The 15,991-nt window shown below is 34.5% G+C and overlaps 1 protein-coding gene across 1 annotated transcript; it reads left to right on the plus strand.

Annotated features, from left to right (window-relative positions):
* The first annotated feature begins 5,526 nt into the window (after positions 1–5,526).
* On the plus strand, positions 5,527–8,613 carry LOC133803647 (uncharacterized). Its single transcript, XM_062241751.1, has 4 exons — positions 5,527–6,064; positions 6,716–7,347; positions 7,607–8,122; positions 8,319–8,613. Exons 1-4 carry the CDS (start codon positions 5,707–5,709, stop codon positions 8,475–8,477), a joined length of 1,665 nt encoding a protein of 554 aa, XP_062097735.1. The 5' UTR covers positions 5,527–5,706; the 3' UTR covers positions 8,478–8,613.
* The last annotated feature ends 7,378 nt before the right edge of the window (positions 8,614–15,991 follow it).

A 15,991-nucleotide genomic window follows, 5' to 3' on the forward strand; every position in this document is an offset into this window, starting at 1 on the left:
GTTACATAATCATTAATATAAAACTATCCAAAATTTAAAAATCCGAAATATAGTCAATTTATATATAAAAAAATCAATTTAAATTATAAAAATTAATAAAATTACACTTATTTGTAGTAATTGAGCAATGTGGGTTCTTGAATTAGAAAACCCCAAAAAACTAGGAAAGTTTATGGGCTTTCAACAATAATCTTCAAAAATTCAAAATCTATATACAAAAAATTAAAAAAAAAAAAACGATGTATAAGGTTCATAAACATATATACATCATTATTTTTAGGTTAATGTGGCTGTCGGGGACGAAATGGGGCTTAATTCACTGAACGGGCCATTGGCGTCAGTGGCCCACTGACGGTAACGGCTCGTTTGCGTCAGTAGGGCACTGACGCAAACGCCAAAGTAAAATGTGCGTTTTACTTTGGCGTTTGCGTTAGTGCCCCACTGACGCAAACAGGCCGTTACCGTCAATGGGCCACTGACGCAAACGGTCCCGTTAACAGTGTTAGTGGCCCACTGACGCAAACGGCCCCGTTCAACGCCATCAGTGTATGTTATGACGCAATTACCCATGCATTTGTGGCAGTGCCCAACTGCCATAAATACTAATTTTTGGTCAACAATGTCAGTCAACTGTGTTGACTGACGTGTTTAATTAACACAATTGTCTTTTTTTTTGTAGTAGTGTACACTCAAGCTGTAGTAGTGTCCACTCAAAGAGTGTTAATTAATATAACTTTTGTTTAATTCCATTTACTTATTCATCATGCGTATGTATATATGATCAGTTCATGATTATATGATCATCATGTTGTTTAAGTTTCCTAATTTATATATATACACATGAATTGAACATTGAATATAATATTAATCAGATCAAAATAAGCTATCTTTAAGATACCGTACAAGTTTTCCACTGCTGGACTTAGGTCTTTATTTTTATTTTTATCAGTTACAGAAGTCTCATTGTTAAAGTTATCCAACTTGTTCTGGCCTACCATTATGAATAAAAAATAAAACAATCTACTTGCGAATATTTTACCATGCATGCTAGCTATATTAAAAAGTATTAGCATATTTGTATAAAAATATAGGAAACTGTTACCTTAAAAGGATTTACTAGTTGGTCTTTTTTTTTTTCGACAAATAGATAAATTGCAATATCAATTGTTTATTTTACATAAACCTACGAAATTTGCTACAGTGTTGAATAAAACTTATTTTTAAAATTGATATAACTAAATATTTACATATATGAAAACATTATGTGCTTATTCAAATATATAAAAATAGTATAAAGATATATAATTATTAAAATACAACACAGTACAATTTGTCATAATTGTTTTTTTATGATCATTATTATATATAAAAAAAATTGTTTCTTTTTTCCCGAAAGAAACAAAAAATCATATTAAAAAATATTTAGTTTACGTGATATATATATATATATATTTTTGTCTTAAAAAAATTTCATTATTATATATATCTAGAGAATTTGTGATTGAAAAAAAGATAATTTATAAACAAATACTACAATTTTGTGAATAAATATTACTTTTAGTAAAAGAATTGTGATTTAAAGTCTATATATAACCACCGACTTTTTCTTGTACCGAATGTTTTCATTCATCAAAAAGTTATGCTCAATGTATAATAAATAATATAGATATTTATATTTATATACACCAACGAATATTTGATGGGAAGAAATGTATGCAATGTAGATTTTTTGTTCAAATTAATAATAAAGCATTGAGTCGATCTGGATAAATTGTGTTATCATATTAAAGAATTATGAATTAGAAAAGAAAAACAACTATTTCTTCCACTTGATCGTATTAAGATTCTAGTATTTAACACATTATATCTGGGTGCTTATGCATGAATAAATTTTTTCTAGCATTATGATTATGGTTTAGCAAAGTAGATGTGACCTATTATTCCTTTGGTCACAATATATACATATAAACATCTCATCATAAATATATATATATATCTATATATATATAAAGATAAGAGATTGATAGTAGTTATCGTTTCATACATTAGTTAATCAAACACACACCACATACATAAATTATAAAAATTGTTGAAATCTATCCTAATATTCTAATATAATGATGAAAAACTGGCTTACAGCTTATATTATTAGTGAGCATTTAACCAAAAAGACCACCTAATAAGTGTACTACACTAATTGCAAAATAAATAAATAAACAAATAAATAAAATAGTGAATTGAAGAATTTGCAATTTTAGGCGCAAATTTGATTGGGTCAAAATCGTCAATCAAAAGTTCATGAAATCCAATGAGAAAATGTGTCATATAAATAATTAATGTAGGGTTTTCTGAAAGAAATTTAATGCAAAAAATAAAGAGACAACAATTTAAAGTGTTTGGTTATTATTAGCTTGAACTGGGTAAAAAAATCTGCTGTCTCCAATTTTCTATCTCCTCCATGTCCCATCAATTATTGTAAGACACATCATTTATTTATAGTGTTAATATAATTGGAAAAAGAGAAAGTTGTAAATAATTTAAATATATATTAAATAAATAAATGAGGTGTCTTGAACTAATTGGTGGGACATAAAAGGGATAGGAAATTGGGGACAGCAGATTTTTTTTCGTCTCTCGTCAACAGAATAGCCAACATCTACACCTAATCTATCATAGCTGCCCTATCATTTGTGTGATTTCTGGTTGGAGCTGTGGAATTTCAACTAGATTTAGAGGATAACTGTGAGCCTTCAAATTAGATTTATTCAGCTTTCGCTGGTAGATAGCCTTGAAAGATCCTATTATTCCCTTAGCATCTCAAGGACTTTCATATTGATTGGTGAGCTTGAGCTATCGGTCGCAAGTTTAAGAATGAAGTAAGTCCACCATCGTCTAAAATGCCGACGTCTATTGTAATTTTTTCATTATGGAGAGAAAGAATACAAATAAGAGAAAATTCTCAAATATATCAAGAATCCAAAGTCCATTTATTACAATGGTTATTCCCCTATATTTATGAGAAAAACTTGGGTGATTTCAAATTCAAATTACAAAATATTTTTGTTGTGCCCTAAAAATACGAACTCAACCATCTAGCTTGAGTACAATTGGTATGAAATAAACTGAGGCCAGACTTCAGAGATGTTTATTTAACTCTGAACCTAACAACTCGAGGTTGTGTCATTGAGTTCAGAACAACCTAGAATCTTCTAGATTGTCTGAGAGGCAAATGACGGAGATCGAGGCACCCAACATTCAGATCACCTAAATCAGACCCGAGCATTATTTAAGACAAACCATCTTGTTCTATTCATGTCCATCTCGAGATTGACATCTATCCCGGATAGGAGAATCCCTATAGACTCAGATACTTGTTAATTATGCGCAATAACTGCATACGATTGTTATATATGTTTATAGATTGATGTAAAATGACATTAGGCTTTAGTAAGATATTTAAATGCCCATTAACTTGGGAACTTACCCAATATTATACGTTACCATTTATATTACTTCTACCCAATATTGTCTACCATTTTCCCCTATAAATATAAAGCTAATGGACTGTATAAAGGACTGACATTTTGTATCCAAAAAATTTGTCAAAGTTGTTAAATTTTTTTGTCTAAAAGTTCATAAACAGATCAATAGCAGTGACTCGTAGATTAGGTGAATTTTAACCACTGATCCACGTAAATTGTGGGTGTTTTTATATTCTTATACATTTGGTTTACAAAAATCTATCTCTCTGTCTCAGATTTCTAAATCCCCTGTTGGCGAAAAGTTGCGTCAACAGATGTGTGCTTTCATTGAAAGCATATTAAGCTTGAAATTTCGCACGATATTCAACCCAACAATCATCATGGTGGTCACTTGTTCCATGCACGACAATGAAACAGAGCAACCTGATGATCAAGGAGGTCACCGTACAACCATCCCCACTGGAGAAGGTACATCCGCACAACGTTGCCCAGGAAAACAACATGTGGACAAGGACGATGCTAGAAGTTCGACCTCACGCCCACCGAATCCCAATCCTGGGTACCTGAATGCCATTGAAATGGAGAATGTTCAGATGAGGAGCCACCTTGCCCAGGCTAACAGGCGCATATAGATGAGATCATGACTCGACTACCTCCTCCTACAACCGATGAGAATTTCAGAAGGAGGCAAAGTGGGTCCCACAGATCTCGGTCCCACCTAAATAATCGACATAATATACGTTGTTCCATAAAAAAAAACAACACCAAGCTTCGTGCCTTCAGAATGGACTCCCAAGAACAACCCTTCTACTAAAAACTGTAGAAATGAACAAACGACTCATACTCACAGAAATCAATCTAGCCATGTAGGGCAAGCTGAGACCACATTGAGAAGCGTGGGGTCCCTGCGAATCCACCAGCACCTTAGCCAGCCGCTTAAGTACCATTTCTATCTTCAGATATGTGGTAATTGTTTACCTTTCCGTTCTTTGTGTGTATATTTATGGAGATTATTGGTTACCTTCACGTTCTTTGTGTGTAAATTTCTGGGGGTAACCGGTTACCTTCACGTTCTGATGTGTGTATATTTCTTGGTTATTTATAGTAACTAGTTACCTATGTTACTAAAATCATAGTTACTTCTTCTTCTTTTTTTAATGAAGTGTTCTTCCTCTTTTTCCTTCAAATTTGAAGTTTATTTTCATATTTAATATGAATAACCCGTCACCCATCTTATGTTAACTGATTACCCCTCTTATGGCATAAAGTTACTCCTCTCAGGATAACTGGTTACCTATGTTACTAAAATCATAGTTACTTCTTCTTCTTCTTCTTTTAAGAAGTGTTCTTTCTCTTTTTCCTTCAAATTTGATGTTTATTTTCATATTTAATATGAGTAACTCGTCACCCCTCTTATGGTAACTAGTTACCCCTCTTATGGCAGAAAGTTACCTCTCTTAGGATAACTGGTTACCCCTTTTGGTACATATTATTTAACCTAACTCTAGGATTTTTTTTACATAACTGTCAAAGATCAATAAAGTAACTAGTTACCTTATCCAGAATTTGGAAAAATAAACGTACACTCTAAAAAAAGGAAAAAATGTTTATAATAAATAAAAAATAATTTTAAACACAATTCATATTACAAAAAAAAATTGCTAAACAACTAAAGAAAAATTTAATATAAAAATAAGGTAAAAAAAATAGCAATCAGCTTACAAACATACCCTTCCAAATCAATAAAACTTGATTAAGAGTAAAACTATGGCATAAATAAACTCTTATACAAAAATATGAGAAAATAAACCCATAAAAATGAAGATTAACTTTTGTTTTTTTTAAAAAACCATATTTTTGCCCACTATATTAAAATTATCATATAAAATGTAATAACTTCTTATTATAATTGGTTATGAAAAGACTATATTTATAAAAATTTCCCATGAAGGGCCATATGGAATGTGAAGGCCCATATTAGTTTCATGCTCAAGTCGACCCAAAAGGCGATCTTCCCTCGCTTTACACCTACTCAGTATTGAATATCTCGACTTCTTGTCCCTGTACACTCCACACTCACGGGGGCAACTGTCCAAATCCGAAAATTAGTTCAGGCTTCGCGTCAAAGCAAAAACTACCGACCTGATCCTTTTCATGGGTTTCTTTACGAAATCAACCAAAACCAATCTCTCCAACCCTCCATCTCTTCCCTTTTCTACATTGTATGTGCGCAACGCGTCCACGCGCCGCCGTGCCTGCCCCTCTAAGACAGACTCGTAAGTATAGAGATTGGCCTGGCCTGGCCTTGGCGTCTTCCATGGATTTTTTCGGCTCGGAGCGGTTGTTTCTTCTTCTCGTAGTTGTTTCGGAGATGTTCGTACTCAATATGGGGGTGTATGTGCCTCCGGGCTCAGAGAATTCGTACGTGTCAGCCATTGGAGACCCAGGAATGAAGAGCCCAAATGTCAGAGTTGGCTTAGAAGCTTGGAACTTCTGCAACGAAGTTGGAGCTGAAGCTCCTGGTATGGGTAGCCCTCGAATGGCTGACTGCGCTGATTTGAATTGCTATTCTACCAGTGCTGGTATGCTTTTGTAAAAAAAAATATTTATTTCCCAATTGAGCACCTAGAACTTAGAAGTAATGCGATTAGCAGTTTTTCTCTATGAAACAGTTAAAAATAAAGGAAAGTAAGACACAAGAAAGTGGAAAGTAGTAGTTTGGTCATAATTGACTGGTTGTACTAGATTTTAGTAATTTGTTTGATCCATGTGTTATAATTTGCAAAAGTAAATTTTCACGACCGTTGCTTAAATTTCCAGATGATATATATAAATTTGATTCTTAAACAATTTTACAAATGGGTTTTTGGTGCAATTTATATTATTTTTTAAAAAATCAGACTGGTAAGAGTTTGTCTTGTACGGTTGCACTAGTTGTTCTGAGGTCAGTCGCTTGCTGTACTTTTGGGCTCATGGTCTATTTCTTGATCTCTGTCCTTAGATTATGGAGGACTAACATCCCTTTTTGAGATACCAAGTTGTTTCCTTTGTAATTTGCCAAATATAAAAGTGAGACAAGCATGTTCTCACATACATAATACATTTCTGTTTCACTAACTTTTAAACAATTTGCACTAATAAATCTATGTTCTATAAAGCTTAGACTAACATTAAATTAAATTACCTTGTGTACATTCTCTGAGATGATTGTTGCTTTACATCTTCATTTCCAGATCATTTGGATATCACCAATCTGAAGAATGGACGTAAGTGTCAAATGCAAAGAAGAGTATATGAATCAGACAACAAGTTAAAAGCAGGTGATGAGTTTCCTGCAACGAGTTTCAGTCCATATGCGGACCCCGACTTGTATGCAGTAGAAAAGGAACTTTATCTTGGTTCGCTTTGTGAGGTTCGTGACTCCCAAGATCCATGGCAATTTTGGATGATTATGCTAAAAAATGGAAACTTTGACAAGAATACTACTCTTTGTCCGGAAAATGGTAGAAAGGTCAGCAAAATCACAACTGGCAGAAATTTTCCTTGTTTTGGAAAAGGGTGTATGAATCAACCACTTATTTATCATAATTACTCGAGGTTGTTTTATTCCCGGATGCAACCATTGTTCTTAAGTGGGAAGTTTTTTGGAACTTATGACCTTGACGCGGACTTGAGCAAAGGTGTGGGGAACAATTCCTACTTTTCAGTATCATGGGAAAAGAACTTGACCTCAGGAAGTTGGATTTTCTCCCATAAATTGACAACATCTCAAAAGTATCCTTGGCTTATGTTATACCTGCGTGCAGATGCTACCAAAGGATTTAATGGAGGTTATCATTATAATAGTCGTGGTATCATGAAAAAGGTTAGTGCTTTAGTGTTAGTTCTTTCTTACTTGCACTAAAATGGTTTTTGTCAAGGCCTCTAATAACATTTTCAACTTGACAATTGGCATGTAGAAAATCTTTTTACTTAATTATCCTTGCTTATAAAAACATGATATGAGACTGTAGTAGTATGGTACTATCGAGCAAATCATAGATTTTTTTTTCGTCTCACTATGTTCTTTTGTGAATCAAGTTATGAAAGAGTATATCATAAATCCAGAATTTTTAAGTTTTCAGTTGCCAGTCTCTCCAAATTTTAAAGTAAGAGTAACACTCAATGTTATACGTGGAGGAGGATCCAACAGTCAGTTTTATCTCCTTGACATAGGAAGTTGTTGGAAGAACAATGGAGAACCATGTGATGGAGATGTTCTTACGGATGTGACTAGATACAGCGAAATGATCATAAATCCAGTGACCACAAGCTGGTGCCGTGCTGATAACCTCATCTCCTGTCCTCCCTACCATGTTACTGTTTCTGGTGAGAAGATATACAGAAATGACACGTCACGGTTTCCATACTCTGCTTATCATCTATACTGCAGCCCAGGGAATGGGGAATATCTGGAGGCACCATATGATATCTGTGACCCTTATAGCAATCCACAAGCGCAGGAACTGGTACAGATTATTCCACACCCTGAATGGGCTGTCCATGGCTATCCTGAAAAGCAAGGTGATGGGTGGATTGGAGACTCTAGAACTTGGGAGCTTGACGTCGGAGGCCTTTCTAGTCGTTTGTATTTCTACCAGGTATGATCGTTTGTAGGCGAAAACAATTTTCTTTTTGCCCTCACAAGTATGAGATTACTGGATATGATTTTTCATCAATATTAAGAGAGATATGAATATGATGTTACTTAAGACAAAAACCCTAAAAAGGGTCGTCTGTTTTTGGTATTTTGTTCATTTGTATTGAGTTGGTGCCAATGAATTTTGATTTTGCCAGGATCCAGGAACAGAACCAGCAAAGCGAGTTTGGTCTTCTCTCAATGTTGGAACAGAAATCTATGTTAGTCGTAATGGAGAGACAGCCGAATGGACTGTAAGTGATTTTGATGTATTGGTTCCGCAAGACATTGATGATAATGGTTCTAGCTCCGGTTAATTCTTATTCGTATTTTCCACACAGCGGCTTTAGTTGCTGTTGTTGAAGTACTTTTTTAACCGAACAAAGACTTGGCCATATAAATGTGGTAATGTAATATATGTATAAATAATAATAATAAAATAAGTTTTATTAATTATGGAAATACACACACACACATATATATATATTTGAAGGAGAATTGTGGAAGTACATGGATTAGATGTTATTAAAAAAAAGTGTAGCTCAAGCGAAAGACATGTCATTTTGATTTAAAACTTACCAATACCTTACCCGGCCATATAAAATTTGCTGGTTTTAAGTGATATCCAATTGTTCATCGTTCTAGAGTACAGTCGAATAAATAGTACGAAGCTGAATAATCAGAGAATCCAGTAGATACCAAAACTGCAGGATCCAAAGCACCCAAACTTTTGAATCGACTTCCCAACAGATCTAAACAGCTTCTACCCGTGTGTCCTATAGTTTTATCTCTTCTTTCTCTTCTCTTCTCGTTGAGTGTTTGTGAGCGCATGGTTGTCACTTTTATCAGTGGTATAACTCTAGTTGTAGACTTTGGCTGTGTTGCTGTAAAACTCCGTAAAAGTCCAGTGATGCTCACCCTCTTGGGGTAGTGATTTACCATTGTATGGTTTATCCTAGTTGATGTGCTGTTTTTGTGTTTTTTTAATGAAAATCCCGAGTTAAACTAAAAAACAATGGACACCTTGTTAAAACAATTCACTCTCATATACTAGTCTAATAGAAGAGTTTGTTTCGTTTATTTAAATAAATAAATAAATAAATATATATATATATATATGTATATTAGTTAAAGGCTCTTGCCTAATGCACTAGCAACCCATTAATATTGTTACTCTTTCTCTAGCGTTTTGCTTCTTGTCAGAAAACTAAAAGTGATTTAAAAATTAATAAGTAAATAAATATATTTTTGTTTTGAATTCTTGTAAGTGAAAAAAATAAATAATAATGTAAAAAAATAGTTCATAATTAATAATTTTTTTCTCTTGTGTTTGAAAATTGAATTGACTGTGTTACTTATTATTATTATTATTATTATTATTATTATTATTATTATTATGTATTTTGTCACTCTTCTGATTTTATGACAATTTTTCTTTGTTTAATAAATTGATATTTTGTGAGAAGATAATTTGGTTGTAAACTAATATTTTTTTAAATATTTAATTCAACTATTTACAACTTCACAAATAGTTTATTAATTTGGAAGAAATAAATGTGTCATTCTCCCATTAAAAAAAAAAATAATGACTACCTTGCAAATCAATAAATTATAGATATAATTATTCTGTAAGTTTGAAAGTAATAAGAACCATATTATAATAATAATATAAATTTTAAAAACATTAAATGAAGTATAATTAATAAAAGGGGAAATAGTGGCAAAAGTACCCAATGTTTTAAGAAACTAGTGATTTAGTACCCAATCTTTTTTTTGTGTGGCAATAGTACCTATTGTCCACTTCTGTTGGTTTCCGTCGGTACCCAGCCCAATTCCGTCTTATTTTGTCCACGTGTAAAGTGAAGATTAATTCACTATTTAGTATTTCAAAAACCAAAATTTGAAATAAAAAAAATGTTTTAGTTAAAAACAAACTAAAAACAAATTGAAAATTAAAAACAATGGCATGTCCATGAACGACTGAAGAAGAACAAACTCAGAAAACACCTCATTTCGAAAACAAAACCCAAATAAATCCCCAAACCTAGCCACCATTTGCTACGAAAACGAAGAACTAGTTTTGCATTTTCATTTTTGAAGAGAGGGAACAAGACGATTTGCTCATACGGAATGTCGTTGTTTCGGAAACCAAACGAGTTAGTTCTAGTTTACGGTAAGTGTTTTCTTAAGCCTACTATTTATTTTTTGAATTAATAGGTTAAGTAAATGGGTTTATCGTGGTCTTTTCTTGTTTGTTGAAGTTTGTGGTAGGTTTAGTTGAATAATTGATAAATGAGTATTAAATGTGTATGGTTGTTAATTGAATTGTTTAATGGGTTTTGTTCTGTTTTCCATTGTACTTGTATTATTGTCAACCTTGTACTTTTGCCAAATTTATCTAGTGAAAGTGAAAGGTTTGGATTGTAAAATAGGGTGTTTTGGCTGACCCACATGAGAATGTTTGCATTGGATACTCTGTTTTTGTTTTGACATATTCAAATAAGATAATTAATTGATGTGTATGTTTTCCTGCAAGGCTTTGTGCCTCAAATTGGTAGTAGTGGTAATACCAATAAGGTCAATGATAAAGATCCTCCTCCACTTAAGAGATGTTGTATTGAGGAGATTCCTAATGATGCTGAAGTGAAGGTAGATGTGAGGGTTTGGGCCAAATCAGATGATTATGTGATGAGCAAAGAGGAGATGATGGAGTTGGAGGCAAATGACTTTTAAATGCCAACTGGTGAAGATGACTCAGAAGGCTCTGAAGTGTTCATTATGCACATGCCAGATGATTGGAATCAAGGTGCTAAGGCTGATAATTGGAGTGAAGATTATGAGGGTGAGTATGAAAGTGACTCGAGTATAGAGATAGTTGATTTGGTAGATACTGACAGTGAGGAAGAGCAGGCCCAAAATGTCTCAGCTGGTGTGGAGGACATGGCCCAAGTTCAACAACGAGAAAGCTACACTGGTCAGCATAGTAATGAGGCCCAACAAATAGGCCATGTGGATGGTTTTGGGGAAGCCCAATCTGAACCAACAAATAAGCAATCTGCTGGATTTTATGAACCTGAAACTAGGCAAAGTCAAGGGGTTGTAGAGTCACAAACATAAACTTCAATTAGCATTGGTGAAGGGCCTGTTGAGACAGAAACTTCTTTTGGGCAAAGTGGAGGGCCTGATGAGACACAACCTATTGAGACACAACCACAACCTGATCCAGACTTTGTTGAAGAAGAGTATGCCCTAGATGAGGATGCGGAAAGACATTTTGGGGATAATGTTGCACACCCTAGCAGTTGGTGGAGTTCAGTGACTGATACCTGCAACCAAGAAGACAAAGAAGGGTTTGATAGTGTTGATGACCTGAGGAGTTTGAACAGTGATGAAGAAGTAGATGGGGTTTAGAGAAGAAAAAAAGAGTTCCATCCAAGGACTGACTGGAAGGATTTCAAGTTTACACCTGGGTTGAAGTTTGCTAGTAAGGAGCAACTTAGGGAGGCTCTGACTGAACACTTCATAAGCACTGAGAGGGAATTCACTTATGTGACCAATAATTCTGTGAAGATAATGGTAATTTGTAAAGGGAAAGGTTGTGGCTGGACATTGTATGCTAGGGTACAGACAAAAGACTACACAAAAAAGAATTGATGCATACAAAAAAGAAGACTTTCAAGCACAATATGCTGCAGTTTTTGGACCAATGCTAAATCCTGATAAGTGGCCAGATCCTGGTTTGAATCCAATTTACCCCCCAACTGAATCAAACTTGCCTGGAAGACCAAAGAAGACAAGGAAAAAGACACATGATGAAGATGACACCAATGCAACCAAAAAAAGAAGGTTTGGTCAACCAAACCATTGCAGCAATTGTAAACAAACAGGCCATTCAAGAGTCACTTGCAAGAATCCAGCAGTGACATAGGTATTCAATATTTAGTTGTTTTTAATTAGTTTCCTTTTCAATTATGATTTTATAAATTTTTGAGTTAATTTTCTTTTTATTTATTGATTGCAGCCTGTTGTTGCCAAGAAAATGGGCAGACCACCTCTAAAAAATCTACATCCTGACACTGAGAAAAGGCAGAAGAGGAGAGCCAAAAAGAAAGCAAGAGATGCAGTAGCAGCAACAACAACAACTTCATCATCTCAACCACCACCCTCTCAACAAGCCATTGCATCTCAAGAGCAACACACACCTAGGAAAAGTGGAAGACCTCGTGGAAGACAACCAGCAGCTGCAACTTCCTCATCCTAGCCACCACTCTCTCAGCAAGGCACTGCATCTCAAGAACAAAACAAACAGAGGAGAAGAGGATGACAGAGTGGACCAGCAACATCATTTTCCTCATCTCAACCAACACCATCTTAGAATCTAAGTTATAGTGTGTCTGTCATCTTTCGTTGTTAAGACTATTTTGGGTCATTTATGACCTTTTTTTTCAGCATCTTTGGCCTAATTTTGTGTACAAATGTATAAGGTGTGGACCTTGTGATTTGGCCAAATATTTTGTGTAGTCTGTTTATTTAGCAAACTGATATGACTTTTTTGTCTATGAATTATGACTTGCATTTGTCTATCAATTTGGGTGCCAATTATATTTTGTATCAACCATATTGGGTGCCAATTATGACTTTGCATCTTATATGAATTTTCCACATGATACCATGTAGTCAAAATTATTATTTGAATCTGTGAAATTAAGAATAATGAACTTAAACTAACATGACCAAAATTTAACCAGAACAAGCACAATTGTCAAAATGCATACATTCATTTTAGACTTGCTGCATTACAGATACAATGAAACTAGCACTTTGACAATTGAAACAAACACCATTGCCTTGTATGAGGTACTTTTTTTTTAACCAAAATCACACAATGTCTAATATTTCAAACACTAGACTATTACAATTATAGATACAATGAAAACCAATTTTCCCCAACTTATACCAATCCAATCTTTCTTAAGGAGGTGACCACAAGCACTGCAAACATGACCTTCACCCATAATTGGCTTGTTCCCACGATTTAGACTTGTTATTTCAAACTCCAAGAGATCTTCAGCATTCCAAGTTTCTCCCTCAATTCTTTTTCTCTAGTTTGGAACGACAACCCTTCCACTTTCAGTCATTTCTGGATCCACCCACTGGAAAAAATCGCAACCCCCTTCTGAATGACATAAAGCAAGAAGAAAACCCAGATACGAAAAAAACCAAAACAAATTTATCCACACTTACTTTCATTTACCGATAAGTTCGAAATCTTCTCCCAGGATTTGCTTCAGTCCAAGAGGTTCTGACTACACTTTCCAAGCCACAATCGCAGTGTTGTCGCGGTTGCAATCGACTCCCACCCCTACATCTTCGGGCCATTGCTTTTGATCCACTGGAAAAATACGAACTTTCACCCTCCATTTTCCTCCACTGCTACTCGTCTTCTTCAGTTGTGTTTTGTTTTTAATCTTCAGTTGTGGCTGGGTTTGGGGATTTATTTGGGTTTTGTTTTCGAAATGAGGTGTTTTCTGGGTTTGTTCTTCTTCAGTCGTTCATGGACATGCCATTGTTTTTAATTTTCAGTTTGTTTTTAACTAAAACATTTTTTTTATTTCAAATTTTGGTTTTTGAAATACTAAATGGTGAATTAATCTCCACTATACACGTGGACAAAATAAGACGGGATTGGGCTGGGTATCGACGAAAACCAACAGAAGTGGACAATGGGTACTATTGCCACCAAAAAAAAGATTGGGTACTAAATCACTAGTTTCTTAAAACATTGGGTACTTTTGCCACTATTTCCCCTTTTATTAATTATACTTCATTTAATGTTTTTAAAATATATATTGTTGTTATAATATGGTTCCTATTACTTTCAAACTTGCAGAAAACTTATGATTTGGACCCTAAACAAAATAAGCAGATATTGATAGATGCGGGAAAGTACTTTCGAAATTGGAAGACTAATATCACAAGAGTTAACGTGTATAACGCTTTGAAAAAATTCCCAAATGAGTTCCCACTAGCTATTCCATTTGGATTTGAGAATGTCATAAAGCCAGATGAATGGTTAAAGTTTGTGAACTCAAGATTAACTCTCGAGTGGCGTAAAAAGATAGAGAAGATGCAGTTTTATCGAGCATTTAATAAATACAACCACAACCTCTTTAGAGGAGGATATGTGCGTATTGAAGAGATGTTAATGAAACAGAGTGTGAGAAGCCTGACTGAACTTGATAAGGCAGACTTATGGAGCATGGGTCGTTAGAATGCAAAAGGAGAGCTAGATGGAGAAGCCTCTGAGATTCAAAAAAATATTGCAAGTGTTCATATTCAATACTATTGGTATATCAAATTATAAGATTCTATATATAACTTTCTATGAATATTGTTTCATAGGATCATTACCGACAATTCCAAGCTGAGGGTAAAGGGGCACCTGATGTCCCTGATGATGTGCAGACGAGGGCGTTGGGCACTCCAAAGCCTCGAGGACGTGTTAGGGCTAGGGGCATGGTGTGTCCCGCACAGTATACTGGACTATCCCAACACCTATCTCAATGAAAAATAAATTGAAAGCTCCTTCTTCAAATGACACTGTTAGAAATGAGTTTGAAGAAAGATTTCAGAAGCAAGAAGAAGAACATCTTCAACAAGCACAACGTCTAGAAGAGTGTCGTCAACCACAAGATGAACTCTTGAGAAAATTCATGGCCCAACAGAGCGGGTCGGGAACATTGGGGTCCCACCAGCGCCATCATCCTACTATGTGCCTGACCCACCAGTGCACCAGCGCATGCGTCCTACTATACTTCTAACCCACTAGTACCTCAAGCAAAAGATCAAATTATTGCACTACAGCCGCTTTTGCAAGAGGTAATTAAATTTTCTTGAATATTCCAAAACCAAATAGATTTCTTTACTATTTTAACATGCTCATTTGTATATAACATGTTTCTTGCTCATGACCGAGCATGCCAATTAGCCATTGGTTCACTATCAAACGTTGTTGCATCAGGTAAACTCATTGAAAGAGAGACAGGCAACAACTACCAAGTTATGATTACTAGCGTTCTTAAGCCAATGACTCCTCACCCTTTTGCATATCTTGATTTGGATATATACATAAATGCTTAAGCCATTGGGACGCCAATAGCGTGGCCTAAGGATTTGGTCATATATCTGAAATATATATCATAAGGTGAAGTCATATTTTTACATAAATATCTTTACTATTGTTTATTAATTTTTTGTATTTTTTTTTACTTTTGATATTATTGTATACAGGCTCCTTCGACAAGTAGAACCAGATCACAACGACCAAAAGCTCCGTCAACACAACAACCATGAGAAAGAAGACGACCACAAACTCCTCCAACACAACTGCCCTACACTCCATTGGAACGATTACACAATATCATATCTCAATGGGCTAATGGCGAGTGTGTCAAGAGTATGAAGTTTTTTATCATGATATGTCTCACTGTTACATATGCAAGGATGACATACTTCAGTATGACATACTTCACAAAGTTCATTTCATTTAAGTTTCTAATTTGATTTATTCATTCAGATAACAATTTGTAGTGTTCCAGAATTTTACTTAGCTAGATAGTAGTAATAGTAGTAGTAGTAGTAGTAGTTAGTATTAGTTTGTAGTATATTAGATTCCATGGATTTTGGTTCAAGCCGGGACTTAGTTGGAAACTCATAGCAACAGTTATGGATTTTATAAGTTTAACCTATAGTTTATAAATATTAACTATAACATAAGGTTTGATTAATGTTGTTGGTCCTAGATATATTATTTATTATAGGGTTTATACAT

The sequence above is a fragment of the Humulus lupulus genome, chromosome X (genome assembly GCF_963169125.1).
Source record: "Humulus lupulus chromosome X, drHumLupu1.1, whole genome shotgun sequence".
NCBI classification, from domain to species: Eukaryota; Viridiplantae; Streptophyta; class Magnoliopsida; order Rosales; family Cannabaceae; genus Humulus; species Humulus lupulus.

Excerpts from the sequence above, each read along its gene's own strand:
- LOC133803647 (XM_062241751.1), top strand. The coding sequence starts at position 5,707 with ATGTGCGCAACGCGTCCACGCGCCGCCGTGCCTGCCCCTCTAAGACAG. Across the intron at positions 6,065-6,715 it reads TTGCTATTCTACCAGTGCTG|ATCATTTGGATATCACCAAT; the intron begins GTATGCTTTTGT and ends CTTCATTTCCAG. Across the intron at positions 8,123-8,318 it reads GTCGTTTGTATTTCTACCAG|GATCCAGGAACAGAACCAGC; the intron begins GTATGATCGTTT and ends TGATTTTGCCAG.